A 15838-nucleotide genomic window follows, 5' to 3' on the forward strand; every position below is an offset into this window, starting at 1 on the left:
CGTGGTCTACACTAGCAAATCCGTTATTTTGTAGACCGCTCACTCACCGTACCCCCTTTCTGCTGTAATATGTTAAGAAATGGGTTGCTATGCTTAGATATAGCCACTGGAGGGCGATAATCTGTCTCATTCATTGCCTCATTACTGCACAGAGGAGCTGGTGTGAAGTGATGCAAGAAGCCCAGCTCAAATGGTGCTCCTCCCCGCTGTGGTCCTCCTGAAAGTGCACAGGTTGGCAGATCTATAGGGCAAGAAACCTCGTGTGTCAGCCATGCAGGAGCAGTCATACGACTAAGCATAATTAAGCTTAATGACCAGATCATTTAATAAACAATGCATGTCTACTCACATCTGAATATCTTCTTCTCATGCTGTGATGGTCAGATAGCTGTACACAGACCTGTCCACCTGCAGCAGCCCGCATCAGATATGAACTCTTGACACTGGCCTACAAAGTAGCGATGTCCCGATCGGATCCTCCTCCCTACCTGATGCCAATTATCAAAACCTGATCCATACCAAGAGCCACTCGAGCTTTCATGTATGGCTCAGCTTGACCCACCGATGTCGAAGCTTACATGGTCTTTATTTGCTTCTGTTATTGTTATTATTACTCCCACCATTCCCCATCATCATTACTCTCACTATTCTTACCGTTATCTATTATTATTATTATATGAATTCTATTATGATTATATCAGCTTGTCTGAGCAGTAGAACGGTCTCACGTGGAGGTAGGGTGACGTTCTATCAAAAATTAGACTGAACAGAGGAGGATGGGTCCCCCCGTTAGTCTTGGTTCCTCCCAAAGGTTTGTTCCTCCGGCCCTGAGGGAGTTGTTCCTTGCCACTGTCGCCTTTGGCTTGATTTGTTGATCTCCTGCTGTATTACTGGATTCTTGTAAAGCATTCTCTGTCCTGGTGGAAGGTGGTGGAACGAACCCCCCCGTGTGTCTGAATGGCTGAATCACTTGCTATCTAGCACCGATATGTAGGTTTTGCATAGCTTAGCAAGCTCTGCGTTCAGGTTCTAGGAACCTCGAGGAATTGTGTTTTGTTGCAGCAGCTCACAAGTAGCTTGAATTCAGGGTCTGGCAAGGATCTTCTGAGTCTGAGACTACGCTCTTTTGTACGACCCTCTGGATAAGAGCGTCTTATCTGAACTGTCCATTCCACCTTAAATGGTCCAGAAGTTGCCGTACATTAAATTCTGCACAGTTGCCAGTATGTAACTTCAGAACCTTTTAAGGTGGGACAAAAAATTCCAACTCCAAGGAGTGCAGAGGTGAATCTTATGAAGCGTCTGAGTTATTAAATTCGGAGGAAACCTCCTGCAATGCTAACATGCTAACACAAACACTCTCTTTGTCTCTTCCTCTCTCCAGTACGTGGCTTTCGGCTCCCTGCTCTTCATCCTCATCTCCATCTCCACGTTCTGCTTGGAAACGCACGAGGCCTTCAACACCATCTACAACAAGACGGAGAACGTGACGGTGGGCAACGTGACGCGGGAGGAAGTGTCGTTCGAGGTGGTGACGGACAGCTGGCTGACCTACGTGGAGGGCGTGTGCGTGATATGGTTCACCATTGAGGTGTTCACGCGCGTCATCTTCTGCCCAGACAAGGCCGAGTTCTTCAAGAGCTCGCTCAACATCATCGATTTCGTGGCCATCCTACCCTTCTACCTGGAGGTGGCGCTGAGCGGCCTGTCCTCCAAGGCGGCCAAGGATGTCCTGGGCTTCCTGCGAGTGGTCCGATTCGTTCGGATCCTCCGAATCTTCAAGCTGACCCGCCATTTCGTGGGCCTGCGGGTCTTGGGCCACACGCTCCGGGCCAGCACCAACGAGTTCCTGCTGCTCATCATCTTCCTCGCCCTCGGGGTCCTCATCTTCGCCACCATGATCTACTATGCTGAGCGCATCGGCGCCGACCCCGAAGACCCCACGGCCAGCGCCCACACGGCCTTCAAAAACATCCCCATCGGCTTCTGGTGGGCCGTGGTCACCATGACTACGCTGGGCTACGGGGATATGTACCCGGAGACGTGGTCTGGCATGTTAGTGGGCGCTCTGTGCGCTTTGGCCGGTGTGCTGACCATTGCCATGCCCGTGCCGGTCATCGTCAACAACTTCGGTATGTACTACTCGCTGGCCATGGCCAAGCAGAAGCTGCCCAAGAAGAAGAACAAGCACATCCCGCGGGCGCCGCAGCCCGGCTCGCCCAACTACTGCAAGCCTGACGCCCTGGCCATGGCCACCGCCTCGCCGCACAGGATCATGGGTAACGTAATTGGCGGCATGGTGGGCTCAGGCAGCATGGGAGGAGACTGCCCCTTAGCGCAGGAAGAGATCATTGAGATCAACCGAGCAGGTGTGTGGGGTGAGTGTGTGTATGCTTCTCTGCGTTTATGTGCAGGTTCGGCTGCAGCAGGTTTGTTTACCACAGGCACAGTTTTCCTAATGAAGGAACAACTGCTTAAACCCGGAGTTCTGCAATAAGAGAACCCGCCCCCAGCTGAAATAGACGTTCTGATTGGTTCTGATTGGTTCTGATTGGTTCCACCTCTGAGTTTGACTATTTATGGTCCCACCCCCAGCTGAAATAGAGATTCTAATAGGCTCTGCCTTTCAATTTTTTGTTTGCTGTCCAACCCCCAAGTAAAATATAAATTCTCATTGGTTCTACCTCTGAGTTTGACTCTTTCTTGTCCCGCCCCCAGCTGATATTAAGATTCTGATTGCTTCTTCCTCTGAATTTTCACTTTGCTACCCCACCCTCAGCAAAAATATAGATTCTAATAGGCTGCATCTCTGAGTTTGACTCTTTATGGTCCCGCCCTCAGCTGAAATAGAGATTCTGATAGGCTCCACCTCTGAGTTTGACTCTTTATTGTCCCGCCCTCAGCGTAAATATAAATTCTGATTGGTTCTGCCTCTGAATTTTTCTTTTGCTACCCCATCCTCAGCTGAAATAGAGATTCTGATTGGTTCTGCCTCTGAATTTTTCTTTTGCTGCCCCATCCTCAGCGTAAATAGAGATTCTGATTGGTTCCACGTCTGAGTTTGACTCTTTATGATCCAGCCCCTAGCTGAAATAGAGATTCTAATTGGTTCCAATATATATTGGTTCCCAGCGTCAATATAAATTCTGATTGGTTCCGCCTCTGAGTTTGACTCTTTCTTGTCCCACCTTCAGCATAAATAGAGATTCTGATTGGTTCTGCCTCTGAATTTGTTTTGATGTACATGTGGACCAATAGTGGCAGTGTGAAGATGAGACTTCTGTGATTTTTTGGATGTACCTGCAGCATATGAGACCCGGTACACAAGAAAAAGTCCCAGTATGCCAAAGAAAAGTAGAATTGCCAATACTGGAAAGGGATGGTCGGCATTATAAAACGTTAGTAAACGTTACAGCGTCAACCAGCAAAGCCTTTTTCAGCTATCCATGTTTAGGAAATTCTGGATATAAACTATATAATGCCAAGGTTGGGGGAAAAAGACACTTCCATGACCGGCCCACTGGCAGAATTACCAGCAATGTTTTTTAGAAGTATTTGCATGTGTGTGTGATAAGTAGAATAAACATTAGCAGCATTAGCAACGAGTTTAGCATTTTAATCAGAAACATGAGTAAAGCTGTCCCGCCGTTCAGCCCTGCGTTCACTCCTCTTCAGTTAAACTCTCGTTTTATTGGTCGCCTCGTTAAAAATGACACATGATGGGCGGAGCTTTTCAGCTGGAGTTGAGCTAGATAGAGGGGAATCTCTGGTGAGTGAGTTTGGGTGAATTATGGGTGTGTTTAGGAAAGGGCAGCAGCCTCAGCCCTTGATTACAGCACAACCGGAAGCCGTTTAACGCTGCTGTTTACGCTTCAGCATTAATGAACGTGGACGTGTGGTAATGGTCCATGGTCTGTTAAGTTCTATAGGAACAGTATAGGAGCATTCAGGTGCTGATGTCTGCCTTTTGAAGGAGGCACTGTACAGAGCAGCCAATACGGAAGTCATTTGTACGGATCGCATTCAGTCTGACCGCATCTAAACAGCCAAATATAAACCGACCCGTGATGCACTGTGATCGAATTGCGATCAGGATCAATCAAACCACTCTCGGAAGTGGTCAGAGAGGGACTCGATGGCCTTCTTCTCTGCAGATATGTTGCCTATTTTAAGCAGGTTTTTAAATATATATTTTACAAACAAGGGATGCATTGAATTTAAAGGTGTAAACTAAGCTAAGGGGCCAGTCTGCAGAAATTTGCAGGATACACTACTAACAAATGACGATCGAATGGGTTTACCATTTCAGTAAGATGCTACAGAGCATCCTGCACTCGAATCTGGATAAAAACGGTACAAAGCCTGCTTATCTGTGCCTGATTAGGAGTGTGTGTGTGATTCGGACACAGCGCTGTGGCCACAGCTACGTTAAAAAACCTTATACTGAATTTATTTCCAATTTTACAGGCTTTCAGGCTTTTTTCCTGGTATGAATCCGATTTGGGACGTGACCGAAATAGATCCCTACTCCCTTATTAGTATTGCACTACATAGGGATGGACAAACACAGGTGAATTCGGACACTTCCTCATCAATAACATAACCGTCAACGCTGGTCGCATAAACACAAAAAATTCTGAATGAAAGTCAGTAAAAGTGTTGCTGAGCAACCTAAACCTACTGTTAACCAACTGCATGGGAAAGCATCTGGATTTCACGGCATCCAGTGGCTCATAACTATCACTTGTTTATATTCGTTCCACTCTGTTGCAATGCATCCTGGTCCACATTCAGTTCATGTAGGGAACTACACGGTTCGGTAGAAATTTCCAGTGCATTGTGGGAGATTGTAGTGACCTCAAAATCGTTCTCAAATTCCACTTTACAGTTCAGACACCCCAAAACAATAAACAGTGAGTCTTGGTGCTCAGAGTTAAGGAGATCTGCCTTTGAACGCAGTGAGGAACTGACATCAAACAGAAACAGAGAAAGGCGAGCGAGCGGTTCTCCGGTTCTCCCGCTGGTAAAACGGAGCGTTTCAGTGAGAGGTTTATAAAGGGTCAGATATTATGGTCTGTTTTCAGGTTCCACTGTAAAATAGCTCCACACTGCAGAACCTCAACTCCTTTATTTACCTTCTGAGAACGTCCACACTGCTGCTGCTGCAGCCGGCTGGGCTAGAATATCGGTTAATGGTGCCTTGAGGACACCAGATGGCGCTGTAAACACCGTGGTCAAAACAACAAAGACACGGATCTGGATTTGGATTAAAATATTCAATATTTAAGCCATGAAAATATTCCTGGATCTACATCAGATCGGGACGTCCCTAATGAAGGGATCAGATTTTTTTTTCTATCCATGTCATCGTCCAAGCAGTGTGTGTCTAAGAGACAGTGTGAGGATTAGTGCAGCTACAGTCCAGGGGGTGTAGGTGCACGTTCGTGCCGGGTTTATGTGAGGAAGCTGCTTTTTTAAAGTTTTGCCTGTCAGCTCGACACGCTTGGTGCTGTCCGCAGTGCTGGTCATGTGACCTGTCACAGCATCGAGATGCCAAGTTAAAAGAGGCTTTTCCAGCCTACACACTGCTGGTGTCATTCCTCCTGGAATTTCATCATATTTCTATGAAAATTTCTTTCTATGTCGCAGCCTTTAATTGGATTCTTTAGTGTGTTTTTTTAGTGTGTGTGTGTGTGTGTGTTGGCAGTGTGTTTTCAGTGCCGAGATGAAGCCTATGTTGTGGCCTCCGCCTTTAGTAGTGATACTCAATCTTGTACAAGCGTTCATCATCACCTGTCTGCTCTCCACTACCTCATATGTGTGTATGTGGGGGGGGGGGGGGGGGGGGGGGCAGGTGTGAGAATTGCTACAGGCTCGCAATACTGCATTATCCAACACAATGCTTGATTTCTAAAGCAATATGATACACTATATGGACAAAAGTATTGGGACACCTGCTCGTTTCTTGTTTCTTCCAACATCAAGAGTGGCTGGGGGGCTTTATACCCCTCCAGCCCACGCCTGGCATTAGACATGGTGCCAATACAATAGGAGGGAGCTCCTGTTCTACTGGCAATCCTTCTCAACAGGGACTAGACAAGCCATGTGTGTATGACAAGCCATGAGTGCACCCTAAAGTAGCTGAATGCATTCATTAGAAGGGGTGTCCACATACATTTGGTCATATCAGCGCTATATTGCTGTATAATAAGATGTTTAAGTCCTTTGTTCTTGTTGGATGCGCTGTATTTTTACCAAGTGAGTGTAAAAGCTTGTGACCTAGTACCTAGTACTGTGTAGGCAGTGCTGGCTAAGCAGTTGGAGCACCAGGCTATTGGGTTTGATGCCCAGGTTGGGCCCGTGAGCAAGGCCATTAGCCCTCTCTGCTCTCTGGGTGCTGCAGCAATGGCTGCTGGCTGCTCGCTGTCTTCTCAGCAAGGACTAGACAAGCATTTGCATTGCATGTCAGCAATGGGTGCAACTTAAAGTAGCTGAATGCATTCATTAGAAGGGGTGTCCACAAACATTTGGACATATGGTGTATCTACCACCATCTAATAGATGTACTTTAATAGATAGAGCATTAATGGCTGCTCACTGTCCATGATGTGTGTGTGTACACTCACTACTGTGTCTAAAATATTACTAATACTTCTTTTATATATATATATATTTGAGAATATTGTGGTAATATATACTGATTTTTTTTAACCAAAGTGGGGCAGCATGCTCTCTTCACAGATAAAGATTAATGGTTGAAATGATTCCAGTTGTGTAATACATCCCATTATTCTCTCTGTCTACCTCTCTCTCTCTCTCCCTTGCTCGCTCGCTCGAGCCTCTCTCTTTCTGTTCTTCCCACACTTCCATCTCTCCGTGCCTTTAGCAGGCCTTGCCTCTGGCTTATCTCTGTAAGTTATTGTGCAGTACGTTAGGTCAGATTGGATCCGACAGCTGCGTCGGAAACTATAAGCGGAGATTCCCCTGCGGCGGCTTCTTTGTGTGTTTCTGAGTTTTGAGAGAAAGAGAAGAAAACACTAATTGACTCCATTTGAGTACAGGAGGAAGTATGTGTGATAAAGACCTCAGTGTGTGTGTGTGTGTGTGTGTGTGTGTGTGTGTGTGTGTGTGTGTGTGTGTGATAGCTGTTTTTCTGCAGCTTTTTTACCCAGCTGGCCAACAAAGGTGCTAGACGTCGTTATCGGGCTGAATGTAGATGGTGACGTCAGGTGACCAAACGTCCACGTCAGGGCTGGTATTTGTTGTGCTATCCAGTGTAGACAAGAGGGCGATGGGTTCCCCTTTTAAAGAAGTTCCTGTTGCAAGTATCGGTATCAGTGCTGATACTGGCACTTACATGCAGTATCGGTATCAGCAATAGAGAGTCATCAGTACCATAAAGCTTACTGGCGCCCTACATTATTATTATTATTATTATTATTATTATGAAAGCAAATGTTTAAACAACCAGTCATAAACAGTTATTACCACTAAACAGACATTTAAGGGAACAGCTCAATTAAAGGCCACACACAGAGGGGGCGGGGGGGCGCCGGGTCAGAGGATCGCTGGTTCGTATCCCGATCATGCTGCTAGCCATCGGCAGCCGGGGCCTCAAGAAAGAGCGCAGTTCTCCTTGTTCTCTCTAGAGTGGGTAGATGGGGCTCTCCCCCTACATGACACTAGTGGGGCGCTGGCCGTCACTGGCGTCTGCTAGCCGGTCCGTCAGAGCCAGGTATATCACGCTTCCCTTCAGGCGCGTTGGTTGGTTGCCTGGTGACGTCACATGGGCAGCTGTTAAAAAGAAAAAGAGGTGTGGCTGGCTGTGCAGATGTCGGAGGGGGCGTGTGTTGGTATCACCCTCACAAGTGTTATGGGGGTGTTGCGTGTGTTAGGCGGGGAGGGAGAGATTATATACCCAACAAAGGGGTTGGGTATATAATTGGCGATCTAAATTGGGGAGAAAACAGGTAAACAAAAAAAAATTAAAACGTTCAAAATGTTAAAAATGGAAACACACTAAAGTTTAGGAGCTTTTTAAACAGAGACGAGAACCTGAATGTGAAACTTGCTGCAGAAGCTCTTTTTGTTTTCTAAACTAGTGTCTCTGAAACTCATTGCTCTGAAATGTGAATTTAAACACCATTTTAAAAAGCTGTTTGGTCGAGCTTAGCAAGATTACGCTTCCCTACTCGCATATTTTTCTGCATTGTGGCAATTTTTATCTTTTCATAGCTCTGAAACTTATTAGATCTTATTTGGGAGCAGATATAAAAAAGCACAGCCTATAAAAAGTGGAACTCTGCAAATATCAGGATTTATGGCCATTTTTCGAGTTGGTATCGTTATCGATCGGAAAGGAAAACGTGGTATTGATGCGTCCCTAGTTTTGAGTTTTGGTTCCTCTCAGTATGAGGGAGTTGTTCCTTGCCACTCATGACCTCGGCTTTCTCATAAGAGGCTCGAACCCGGATCTCTGTAAAGCAGCTGGCAACATTCATTGTGAAAAGTGCATATAAATCAATTTAAATGTAATTAAATTAAAAAAGACATTGTCTAATCAGCTCAATTTATTTGTATAGCCTTTTTACAACTGCCGTTGTCACAAAGCAGCTTTACAGGAGTCAGTAATCAGGAGATCAACAAATCATAAGTATAAAGACCCCCGGTGAGCAAACCAAAGACCACAGTGGCAAAGAAAAAACTCTCTCATAGCTGGAAGAAAAAACCTTGGGAGGAACCAAGAGGAACCTCCTCTGATCAGAACTATTATAAATATAAAATTATTAAATATATAAAACAATATACAAATATAAAAATGATTGATAAAAAGTCTACAGTTCAGGTCTGCTGATATAATGATAATATAATATAATAATATAATAAATGAAGGTAATGATGGATAATGATGGTAATCATAATAATAGTGGCAGGTGAGCCTGGCGGTCAGTCTGGTGGGTGGGCAGCTGGTCTGACGCAGATGCAGAGGAGCCCAGTGGTCAGTCTTCCATCAAAATAATGCTGGTTTTGAGTTGTGATGTCAAGAAAAGCAAAGTCCAGCGTCCTTTAAACATCACATGCCAGCGTCATGTTGACGTGAAGCTCAATGTCTGCTAAACCTCATCATGTTAACGTTCAAACAATGTTTAATGATGTTGTTAAGCCCCGTTTCTACCAAATTCTATCAAATGACCCAGAATTATCTTTACATCAACTTATATTAAACATTAGGAGAGTTTTTCCTTCATTTTGTGTGATTTCTTGACCAGGCTGTACTGCTGTGGTTAAGCAAGGGTTAAATAAATACAAATAAATCAACAGAAATAAATGCATCGATAAATCAGTGAGATTCTCACACCTCCCTTCTTTTGTCTTGTGTGTGTGTGTGTGTGTGTGTGTGTGTGTGTACGTATGTGTCACAGACTCAAAGCAGAACGGGGATGCCGCAAACGCAGCCCTGGCTAATGAGGACTGTCCCACAATAGACCAGGTGCTGGGTCCAGACGACAGGAGTCCAGCCACCGGCGGGCTGGGCTCTGGAACGGGGCGCGAGCGTTACCCACACGACCGCGCCTGCTTCCTCCTTAGCACCGGAGAGTTCCGCACCACAGACAGCAACGTCAGGAAAGGTACGCCGAACACACACACATACACACCTGACCACACCCACACTTTCAGTATACACTACAGAGGGCAGTAGCAGGAAAGGTAAGGAGTGCATGCTCAAGGGTTGGAGATAACAGTCGCACATGTACACATACAGATACACAGATCACACACACACACACACACACTCACACACGTATACACACACTGGCACTCAGTACAAGGTCTACCATAATTAGAGAGTCTTACAAACAGACAGTTATTATGTACATACTACATAGTAGGGGTGTCCAGCTCTGGTCCTGGGGGGTGGGGGGCTGAGGTTCAGCACAGTTGGTTATACTAAAACATAAAAATTGAAAGTACTAAATGGGCACAGACTAGCTTTTAATATCAAATGCACATACACACACACACACACACACACATATATATATATATATATATATATATATAAACAGACATTTGTACAGAATTACAATTTGACAAATCAGTAGAAATACACACACACACACATATATATATAGATAGATAGATAGATAGATAATTTACACAATTTTGACATACAACACATTTCACACATATTAATCTTGCTGTTGTCCAATAAAAACACATCTAAATGACTTATTATGTAATAAACTCATTGATTTATTTTACATTGACTTCCATTCAAAGTTAAGCACATTTTTGCCTTTTGCCTCCTGTAAAGTAAAGTGACTGTTTTGGAGATACATGTTTTTCATTGGACAGCGGTGATATACATATGTGATATGTGTGAAAATGCACTTGTGGTTTAAAGATGAACAACAGCAATTTTTTTCCTACAAAATTCTACATTAATAATTCATTTATAGTGAGGTTTGGTGTGAAATGCTTTGTTGTAGAGAAACTCACCAGCTCTGATCTCTTTACAGTGGTAATGAATGAAAGCAGGGGTCAGCGTGACTACTCAGATATAGCCACTGTATTTACTATCCTAACACACCAGTGAACCTACACGTGTCTCCCTTGGGGGACCCTTATGACCTTTTTTTTGGTTTTAAATAGATTTACAAATATATTTTAGGATAAAATAGATAGATAAAACTATTGGAAAACAACGTAGCACTCTTCAGACGCCTGTTCCATTCACGACCATTATAAACAATTCTCACTGGTTAAGTTTCCCTTCGAATAGAGAGTCTCACACCAAACCACTCAGCATTTTCTGTACGTCTGTATAATAATAATATATATATATATATATATATATATATATATATATATATATATATATATATATATATATATATTAAATATATAATATATTACCCCTTTAAGACAGATCTGCACAGGTTCACTCCATAACTCCATATGATGAAAATCAAGTGCCTGGTGTTCTGCTGGTGGTTGAGCAGGTAAATGACTAAAGCTGTGCTGGACTAAGGCCCTCCAGGACCAGAAATGGATGTAATGGCACAAGTACCAAACACACACACACACACACACTGGCCCTTCCTCTCAGCTCCGTCTCTCCACCTCCCCAGCCGCTCCACCTCATATTCAACCACATCCATCATTCTGACAGCTGTCAGTCCTTAGCAGAGCCGCTCCCTCATATGCAGTGAAGTGGACACACACACACACACGAGTCTCTTCATCTGTTCTCATTTCACACAGATTTGTTTCGCTGGTGAGAAATGTGGGATTAAAATGTCACCTGATCAATTTGTGCAGCAGGAAGGGCAGGGTAATCAGATCCGTATCATCACGTGCCTCAGTGAAGACTCTCACTGGGTCAAACATCCTGTTTACGGGGCCCATATTTAACATCTTTCTTGTATTTGATATTTTCTTGAGGTCCTCCTACTGTATTTGTGCTGCTTTCTGTTCCCTAAAAATGATCATAATGAACTTTTACGCAAGCGTTTTCCAACCCCCCTTTATCTCTTACAGTTAAACCCACTTTCCTGCTGAGAAAAGATAAGATACGAGAGAACTGAGATCTGTTCTGATTGGCTGTTCTGCACTGCGCCCTTTTTCAAAAAGGCCTTTAGTGTGTGTGGGCGGGTCTAAACTGCTATAGGATGAGATATGGAAGTATGTTAGTTTAGGGCCATATGGGCCCTTTAACTGTACACTGATAATTAGGGGCAGCTGCTTTAGGCTCGTATTCTTGCTCGTATCTTGCCAGGATACTCCTAAATGCATACATCCACACACACACACACACCCACACAAACACACACACTTACACTCATACGCTCACTCAAAAATATGGAGCAGATGAAGGTAACATTCACTACATCCAGCCAAGAAGCTCTAGTTCTATCTATCTATCTGTCTCTCTGTCTGTCTCTCTGTCTGTCTGTCTGTCTGTCCATCTATCTATCTATCTATCTATCTATCTATCTATCTATCTATCTATCTATCTATCTGTCTCTCTGTCTGTTTGTCTGTCTGTTTTTCTGTCTGTCTGTCTGTCTGTCTATCTATCTATCTATCTATCTATATATCTATCTGTCTGTCTATCTATCTATCTGTCTGTCTGTCTCTCTGTCTATCTATCTATCTATCTATCTATCTATCTGTCTGTCTGTCTGTCTGTCTCCCTATCTATCTATCTATCTATCTATCTATCTATCTATCTATCTATCTATCTATCTATCTGTCTGTCTGTCTCTCCATCTGTCTATCTATCTATCTATCTATCTATCTATCTATCTATCTATCTATCTATCTATCTATCTGTCTATCTGTCTGTCTGTCTCTCCATCTGTCTGTTTGTCTATCTATCTATCTATCTATCTATCTATCTATCTATCTGTCTGTCTGTCTGTCTCTCCATCTGTCTGTTTGTCTATCTATCTATCTATTTATCTATCTATCTATCTATCTATCTATCTATCTATCTATCTATCTATCTATCTGTCTGTCTGTCTGTCTCTCCATCTGTCTGTTTGTCTATCTATCTATCTATCTATCTGTCTGTCTGTCTGTCTGTCTGTCTGTCTGTCTATCTATCTATCTATCTATCTATCTGTCTGTCTGTCTATCTGTCTGTCTGTCTCTGTCTATCTGGCTCGCCCTTGCTTAATTGCTCTCATTCATTGTATTATTTTATTCTCTCTCTCCACTGATCTCTATCCTTCCAACTTCCTGCCCTTCCTTGCTTGACTCTTCTTCCATCATTCCTTTATTGTTTCTTCCACCACCCCATCCTCCTCTTCCGCTTCCTCACCTCACCTGTACCTCTGCTCACTCCGCTCTACTCTATCCCCCTCTCTACCCCCCCCCCCCCCCCTCTTCCATCTCTCCATCTTCCTCCACACGCTTGGCCGTTTTCCTCTCTCCTCCACTCCTGCCTCTTTCCCGCCCCGACCATGCCGGTCCCAAACACACCCTGTTACTCTCTAACACACCCTTGTTCCCAACACCTTCCCACACAATATAAACCTCAGAAGCTGCAGCTGCCTGCGCTGCCTCCCCCCCGGGAGCGGAGTGGTTGAAGCCGGAGGTGCCTCTGCTACAGCAGGACCTCAATGCAAACTCCGCCTCCTCCTGGATCAATCCATAGCGGCACAGAGGTAACAGTGAAAAAAATGCCACATGCTCTCAGTGCTGGGCGGTATTGATTAGTTTAATTAGATTAATTCAGTATAACAGTGCTTCACTGATCACTGTATTCGATGAATACAATAAAGTTAAAGAACAGCTTTGATTGGACAGATTTGTTCAGATCAGAGTAATTATTAAATAAATGAATTGTCATTTATTTAGCTTTTAATTTTTTACATTCAGCTCAAGCTAAAGCACCCAGGTTGTCACATAGCATTTGTTTACACCTAGTCGTTCTATGGGCCTTGTGGATCTGCATAGAGATTATCTACATAACAGCGCGGGTGTAAACTCACCCAGGACTCTGAAATGACGTAATGCTGTTTCTCCAAACAGACAGGCTATTGGTTGTTCTGTATTGCACAAAATGTACCATATAGCAATTTGGCTTCAATCCAGAAGACCTCAGGGCCTCCTATGCCTTCAGAAAATACCTAATAATTTCTAGGAATTAGAAAATACATGTCTGTAATGTGATTTAATTTTTAAGTTGATTATTAATGAGCTGACTGGTTGGTTTTGGTTGGGGTTGGCAATAAAATAGCTAAAGTTGTTCAGTCTGGATTGTGTTCCTCAGTAATGTCTGGGTAGTTAAAGCTAAGCAAGCTCTGGTAAGGACTTCACTGGAAGAACTGAAGGCAGAATACCTAAGATTTACAATTTTCTTATCCAGAGCGACTCGTATTACAAAGGTGGGCCAATGTAGTGTTAGGAATCATGCCCAAGGACTAATATTGGTGTAGGGCACCCAGACTGGGAATCAAACCCCGAGCACGCTGGCAGGTAGTGCTGTTATCTATTGCGCCATCTCAACCACACCTTAGAATAACCACCGACACAGTAAGGACCTGAAAAGTGTAGAATTGCTGGAATTGCTAGGCTAGCAGAAATTAGCATTATACAGATGTTTTTTCCCATTTTCTGACAGTTTTTTGACATTCCGACCTGAAGGCCTTTATCTGACAGTCATAGTTCACCACAGACTAGGTGTGAACACCACCAGATGTTGTAGTTACTCCAGATGAACACATTACAATTTGTGGTCACAGACCAACCAGGCCAACACTGTTCTTTCTTATAGATTCATGGATGCAGTGTTTATCTTTTGCTACCGCTAAAACTGAAAAACAGCGCCCTTGGTGTGATGAGACAGGCTATCGCCCAGCACTGCTGCACTGTAGTAGAGCGATCACTCACACAGTCCAGTAGGAAAATCCGTTGTGAGAAATAAATGCCAGCAGTTCATATACAGAGATATTAATCTTCACGCACCTGAAGCAGTATGCCTACCCTACAAGCAAATACACACACCACATAGACAAACACACTGCACCAGAGATTCTAGCATAGCATATACACACACACATACACACACATCTGTGCACATAAAGGCGTACTGTATTGATTTACTCAATATTCGTAATATTGTATTGAGTTACTACTGTACTAACATTAACATTTTCATCACTTTCTGAGTGTTTGAGTGAGGGAATGTGTGTGTGTGTGTGTGTGTGTGTGTAAATGTTTCAGTGTTATCACATTTATACTGATCTACAGTTGGCCAAAAAAGCTTATACACACATTCACACATAGTTTAGGACTGATTAGATTAGATGATGCCAGACGGCACCAAAACCTTTTACTGTACTACAGTCAAAACAGCCCCCCTTTCCCAACACACACACACACACATACACACAAACACACACACACACACACACACACACATAAACACACACATACATACAAAATCAGTATTCCCCAGGAGTGTTTGACTCATGTGTTGAGTCTCGCCAGCGTGCTGTGCAGCTCTACGCTTTTCTGTAGTGTTATGTCATATTATGGCCTCCTACTCCCCCAGGAAAATCATCGCTCACCTTCTCTAAACCACTAAACCACCTCCAATCTCTCCCTCTCTCTTTCTCTCTATTTCTCTCCCTCTCATTACATTCAAAAAAGATATGTAGGCAAGTGAAATCATCTTAAATCCAGTCGATATGTCTGAAATTATAAGTTATAAGTCATGTTACCAGGCCATAATGATCCCATTTATTAATTAGAAACATACTCATTGTAGATTAGAGCTAGGCCTTCAGTCCGGACAGTGAATCTCAAAACCACTTCTACAACAATGCTAGTTTCTACTAGCACCCCAATGGGGATTCAAATGGTATGTTAGCAATAAGCTAGTGCTGGTTTACATGGACATTATTCTGGCCGTTCCAGATTAAATATGAGAATCTTGAATTTGTAAAAGGCATTCCCCACGTCGGCGCTTGTAACAGACGTGAAGTCTAATACTTTACCTCCTGAAGTATCGACCAATGACTGGTGAAAACATGGACAGCACTATGTAAGCTCCGCTGGAGGCTCAATGAAGGCGGTCTGAGACACTGACGCTTGGTCTGGTAGAAGGGGACGGGTCTACCAAATGAGTAGGCGAGTCTGGCTCTGTCCCTTGACAACATGGCGGACAGTTTTGGCCTCATATCTATAGAACAGAAGGGAGCGCACCCACAACATCTGCGTTTTGTACACTCATTGTCATCAGCTTGGATACTGTGGTCGGGGGCAGGATCCCTGATTGGACAAGCTTTTTGTTTCCAACCAATATAAATTAAATACAAGTAATACT

The 15838-nt window shown here is 43.7% G+C and overlaps 1 protein-coding gene across 8 annotated transcripts in view; it reads left to right on the top strand.

The window, feature by feature from the left end:
- The window catches only part of kcnc3a (potassium voltage-gated channel, Shaw-related subfamily, member 3a), a 122627-nt gene that overhangs the window by 73799 nt on the left and 32990 nt on the right, over nucleotides 1-15838 (top strand). For all 8 annotated transcript variants that reach the window (XR_011980682.1, XR_011980681.1, XM_072693326.1 and 5 more), the window contains exons 3-4: nucleotides 1385-2378; nucleotides 9423-9629. Coding sequence is in view for 6 of the 8 variants with exons in the window: in XM_072693326.1 (XP_072549427.1) it covers nucleotides 1385-2378; nucleotides 9423-9629 (1201 nt within the window). In the remaining 2 variants the exon portion in view is untranslated. The remainder of the gene's footprint in view (nucleotides 1-1384; nucleotides 2379-9422; nucleotides 9630-15838) is intronic.

This window comes from Salminus brasiliensis, chromosome 12 (assembly GCF_030463535.1).
Source record: "Salminus brasiliensis chromosome 12, fSalBra1.hap2, whole genome shotgun sequence".
NCBI classification, from domain to species: domain Eukaryota; kingdom Metazoa; phylum Chordata; class Actinopteri; order Characiformes; family Bryconidae; genus Salminus; species Salminus brasiliensis.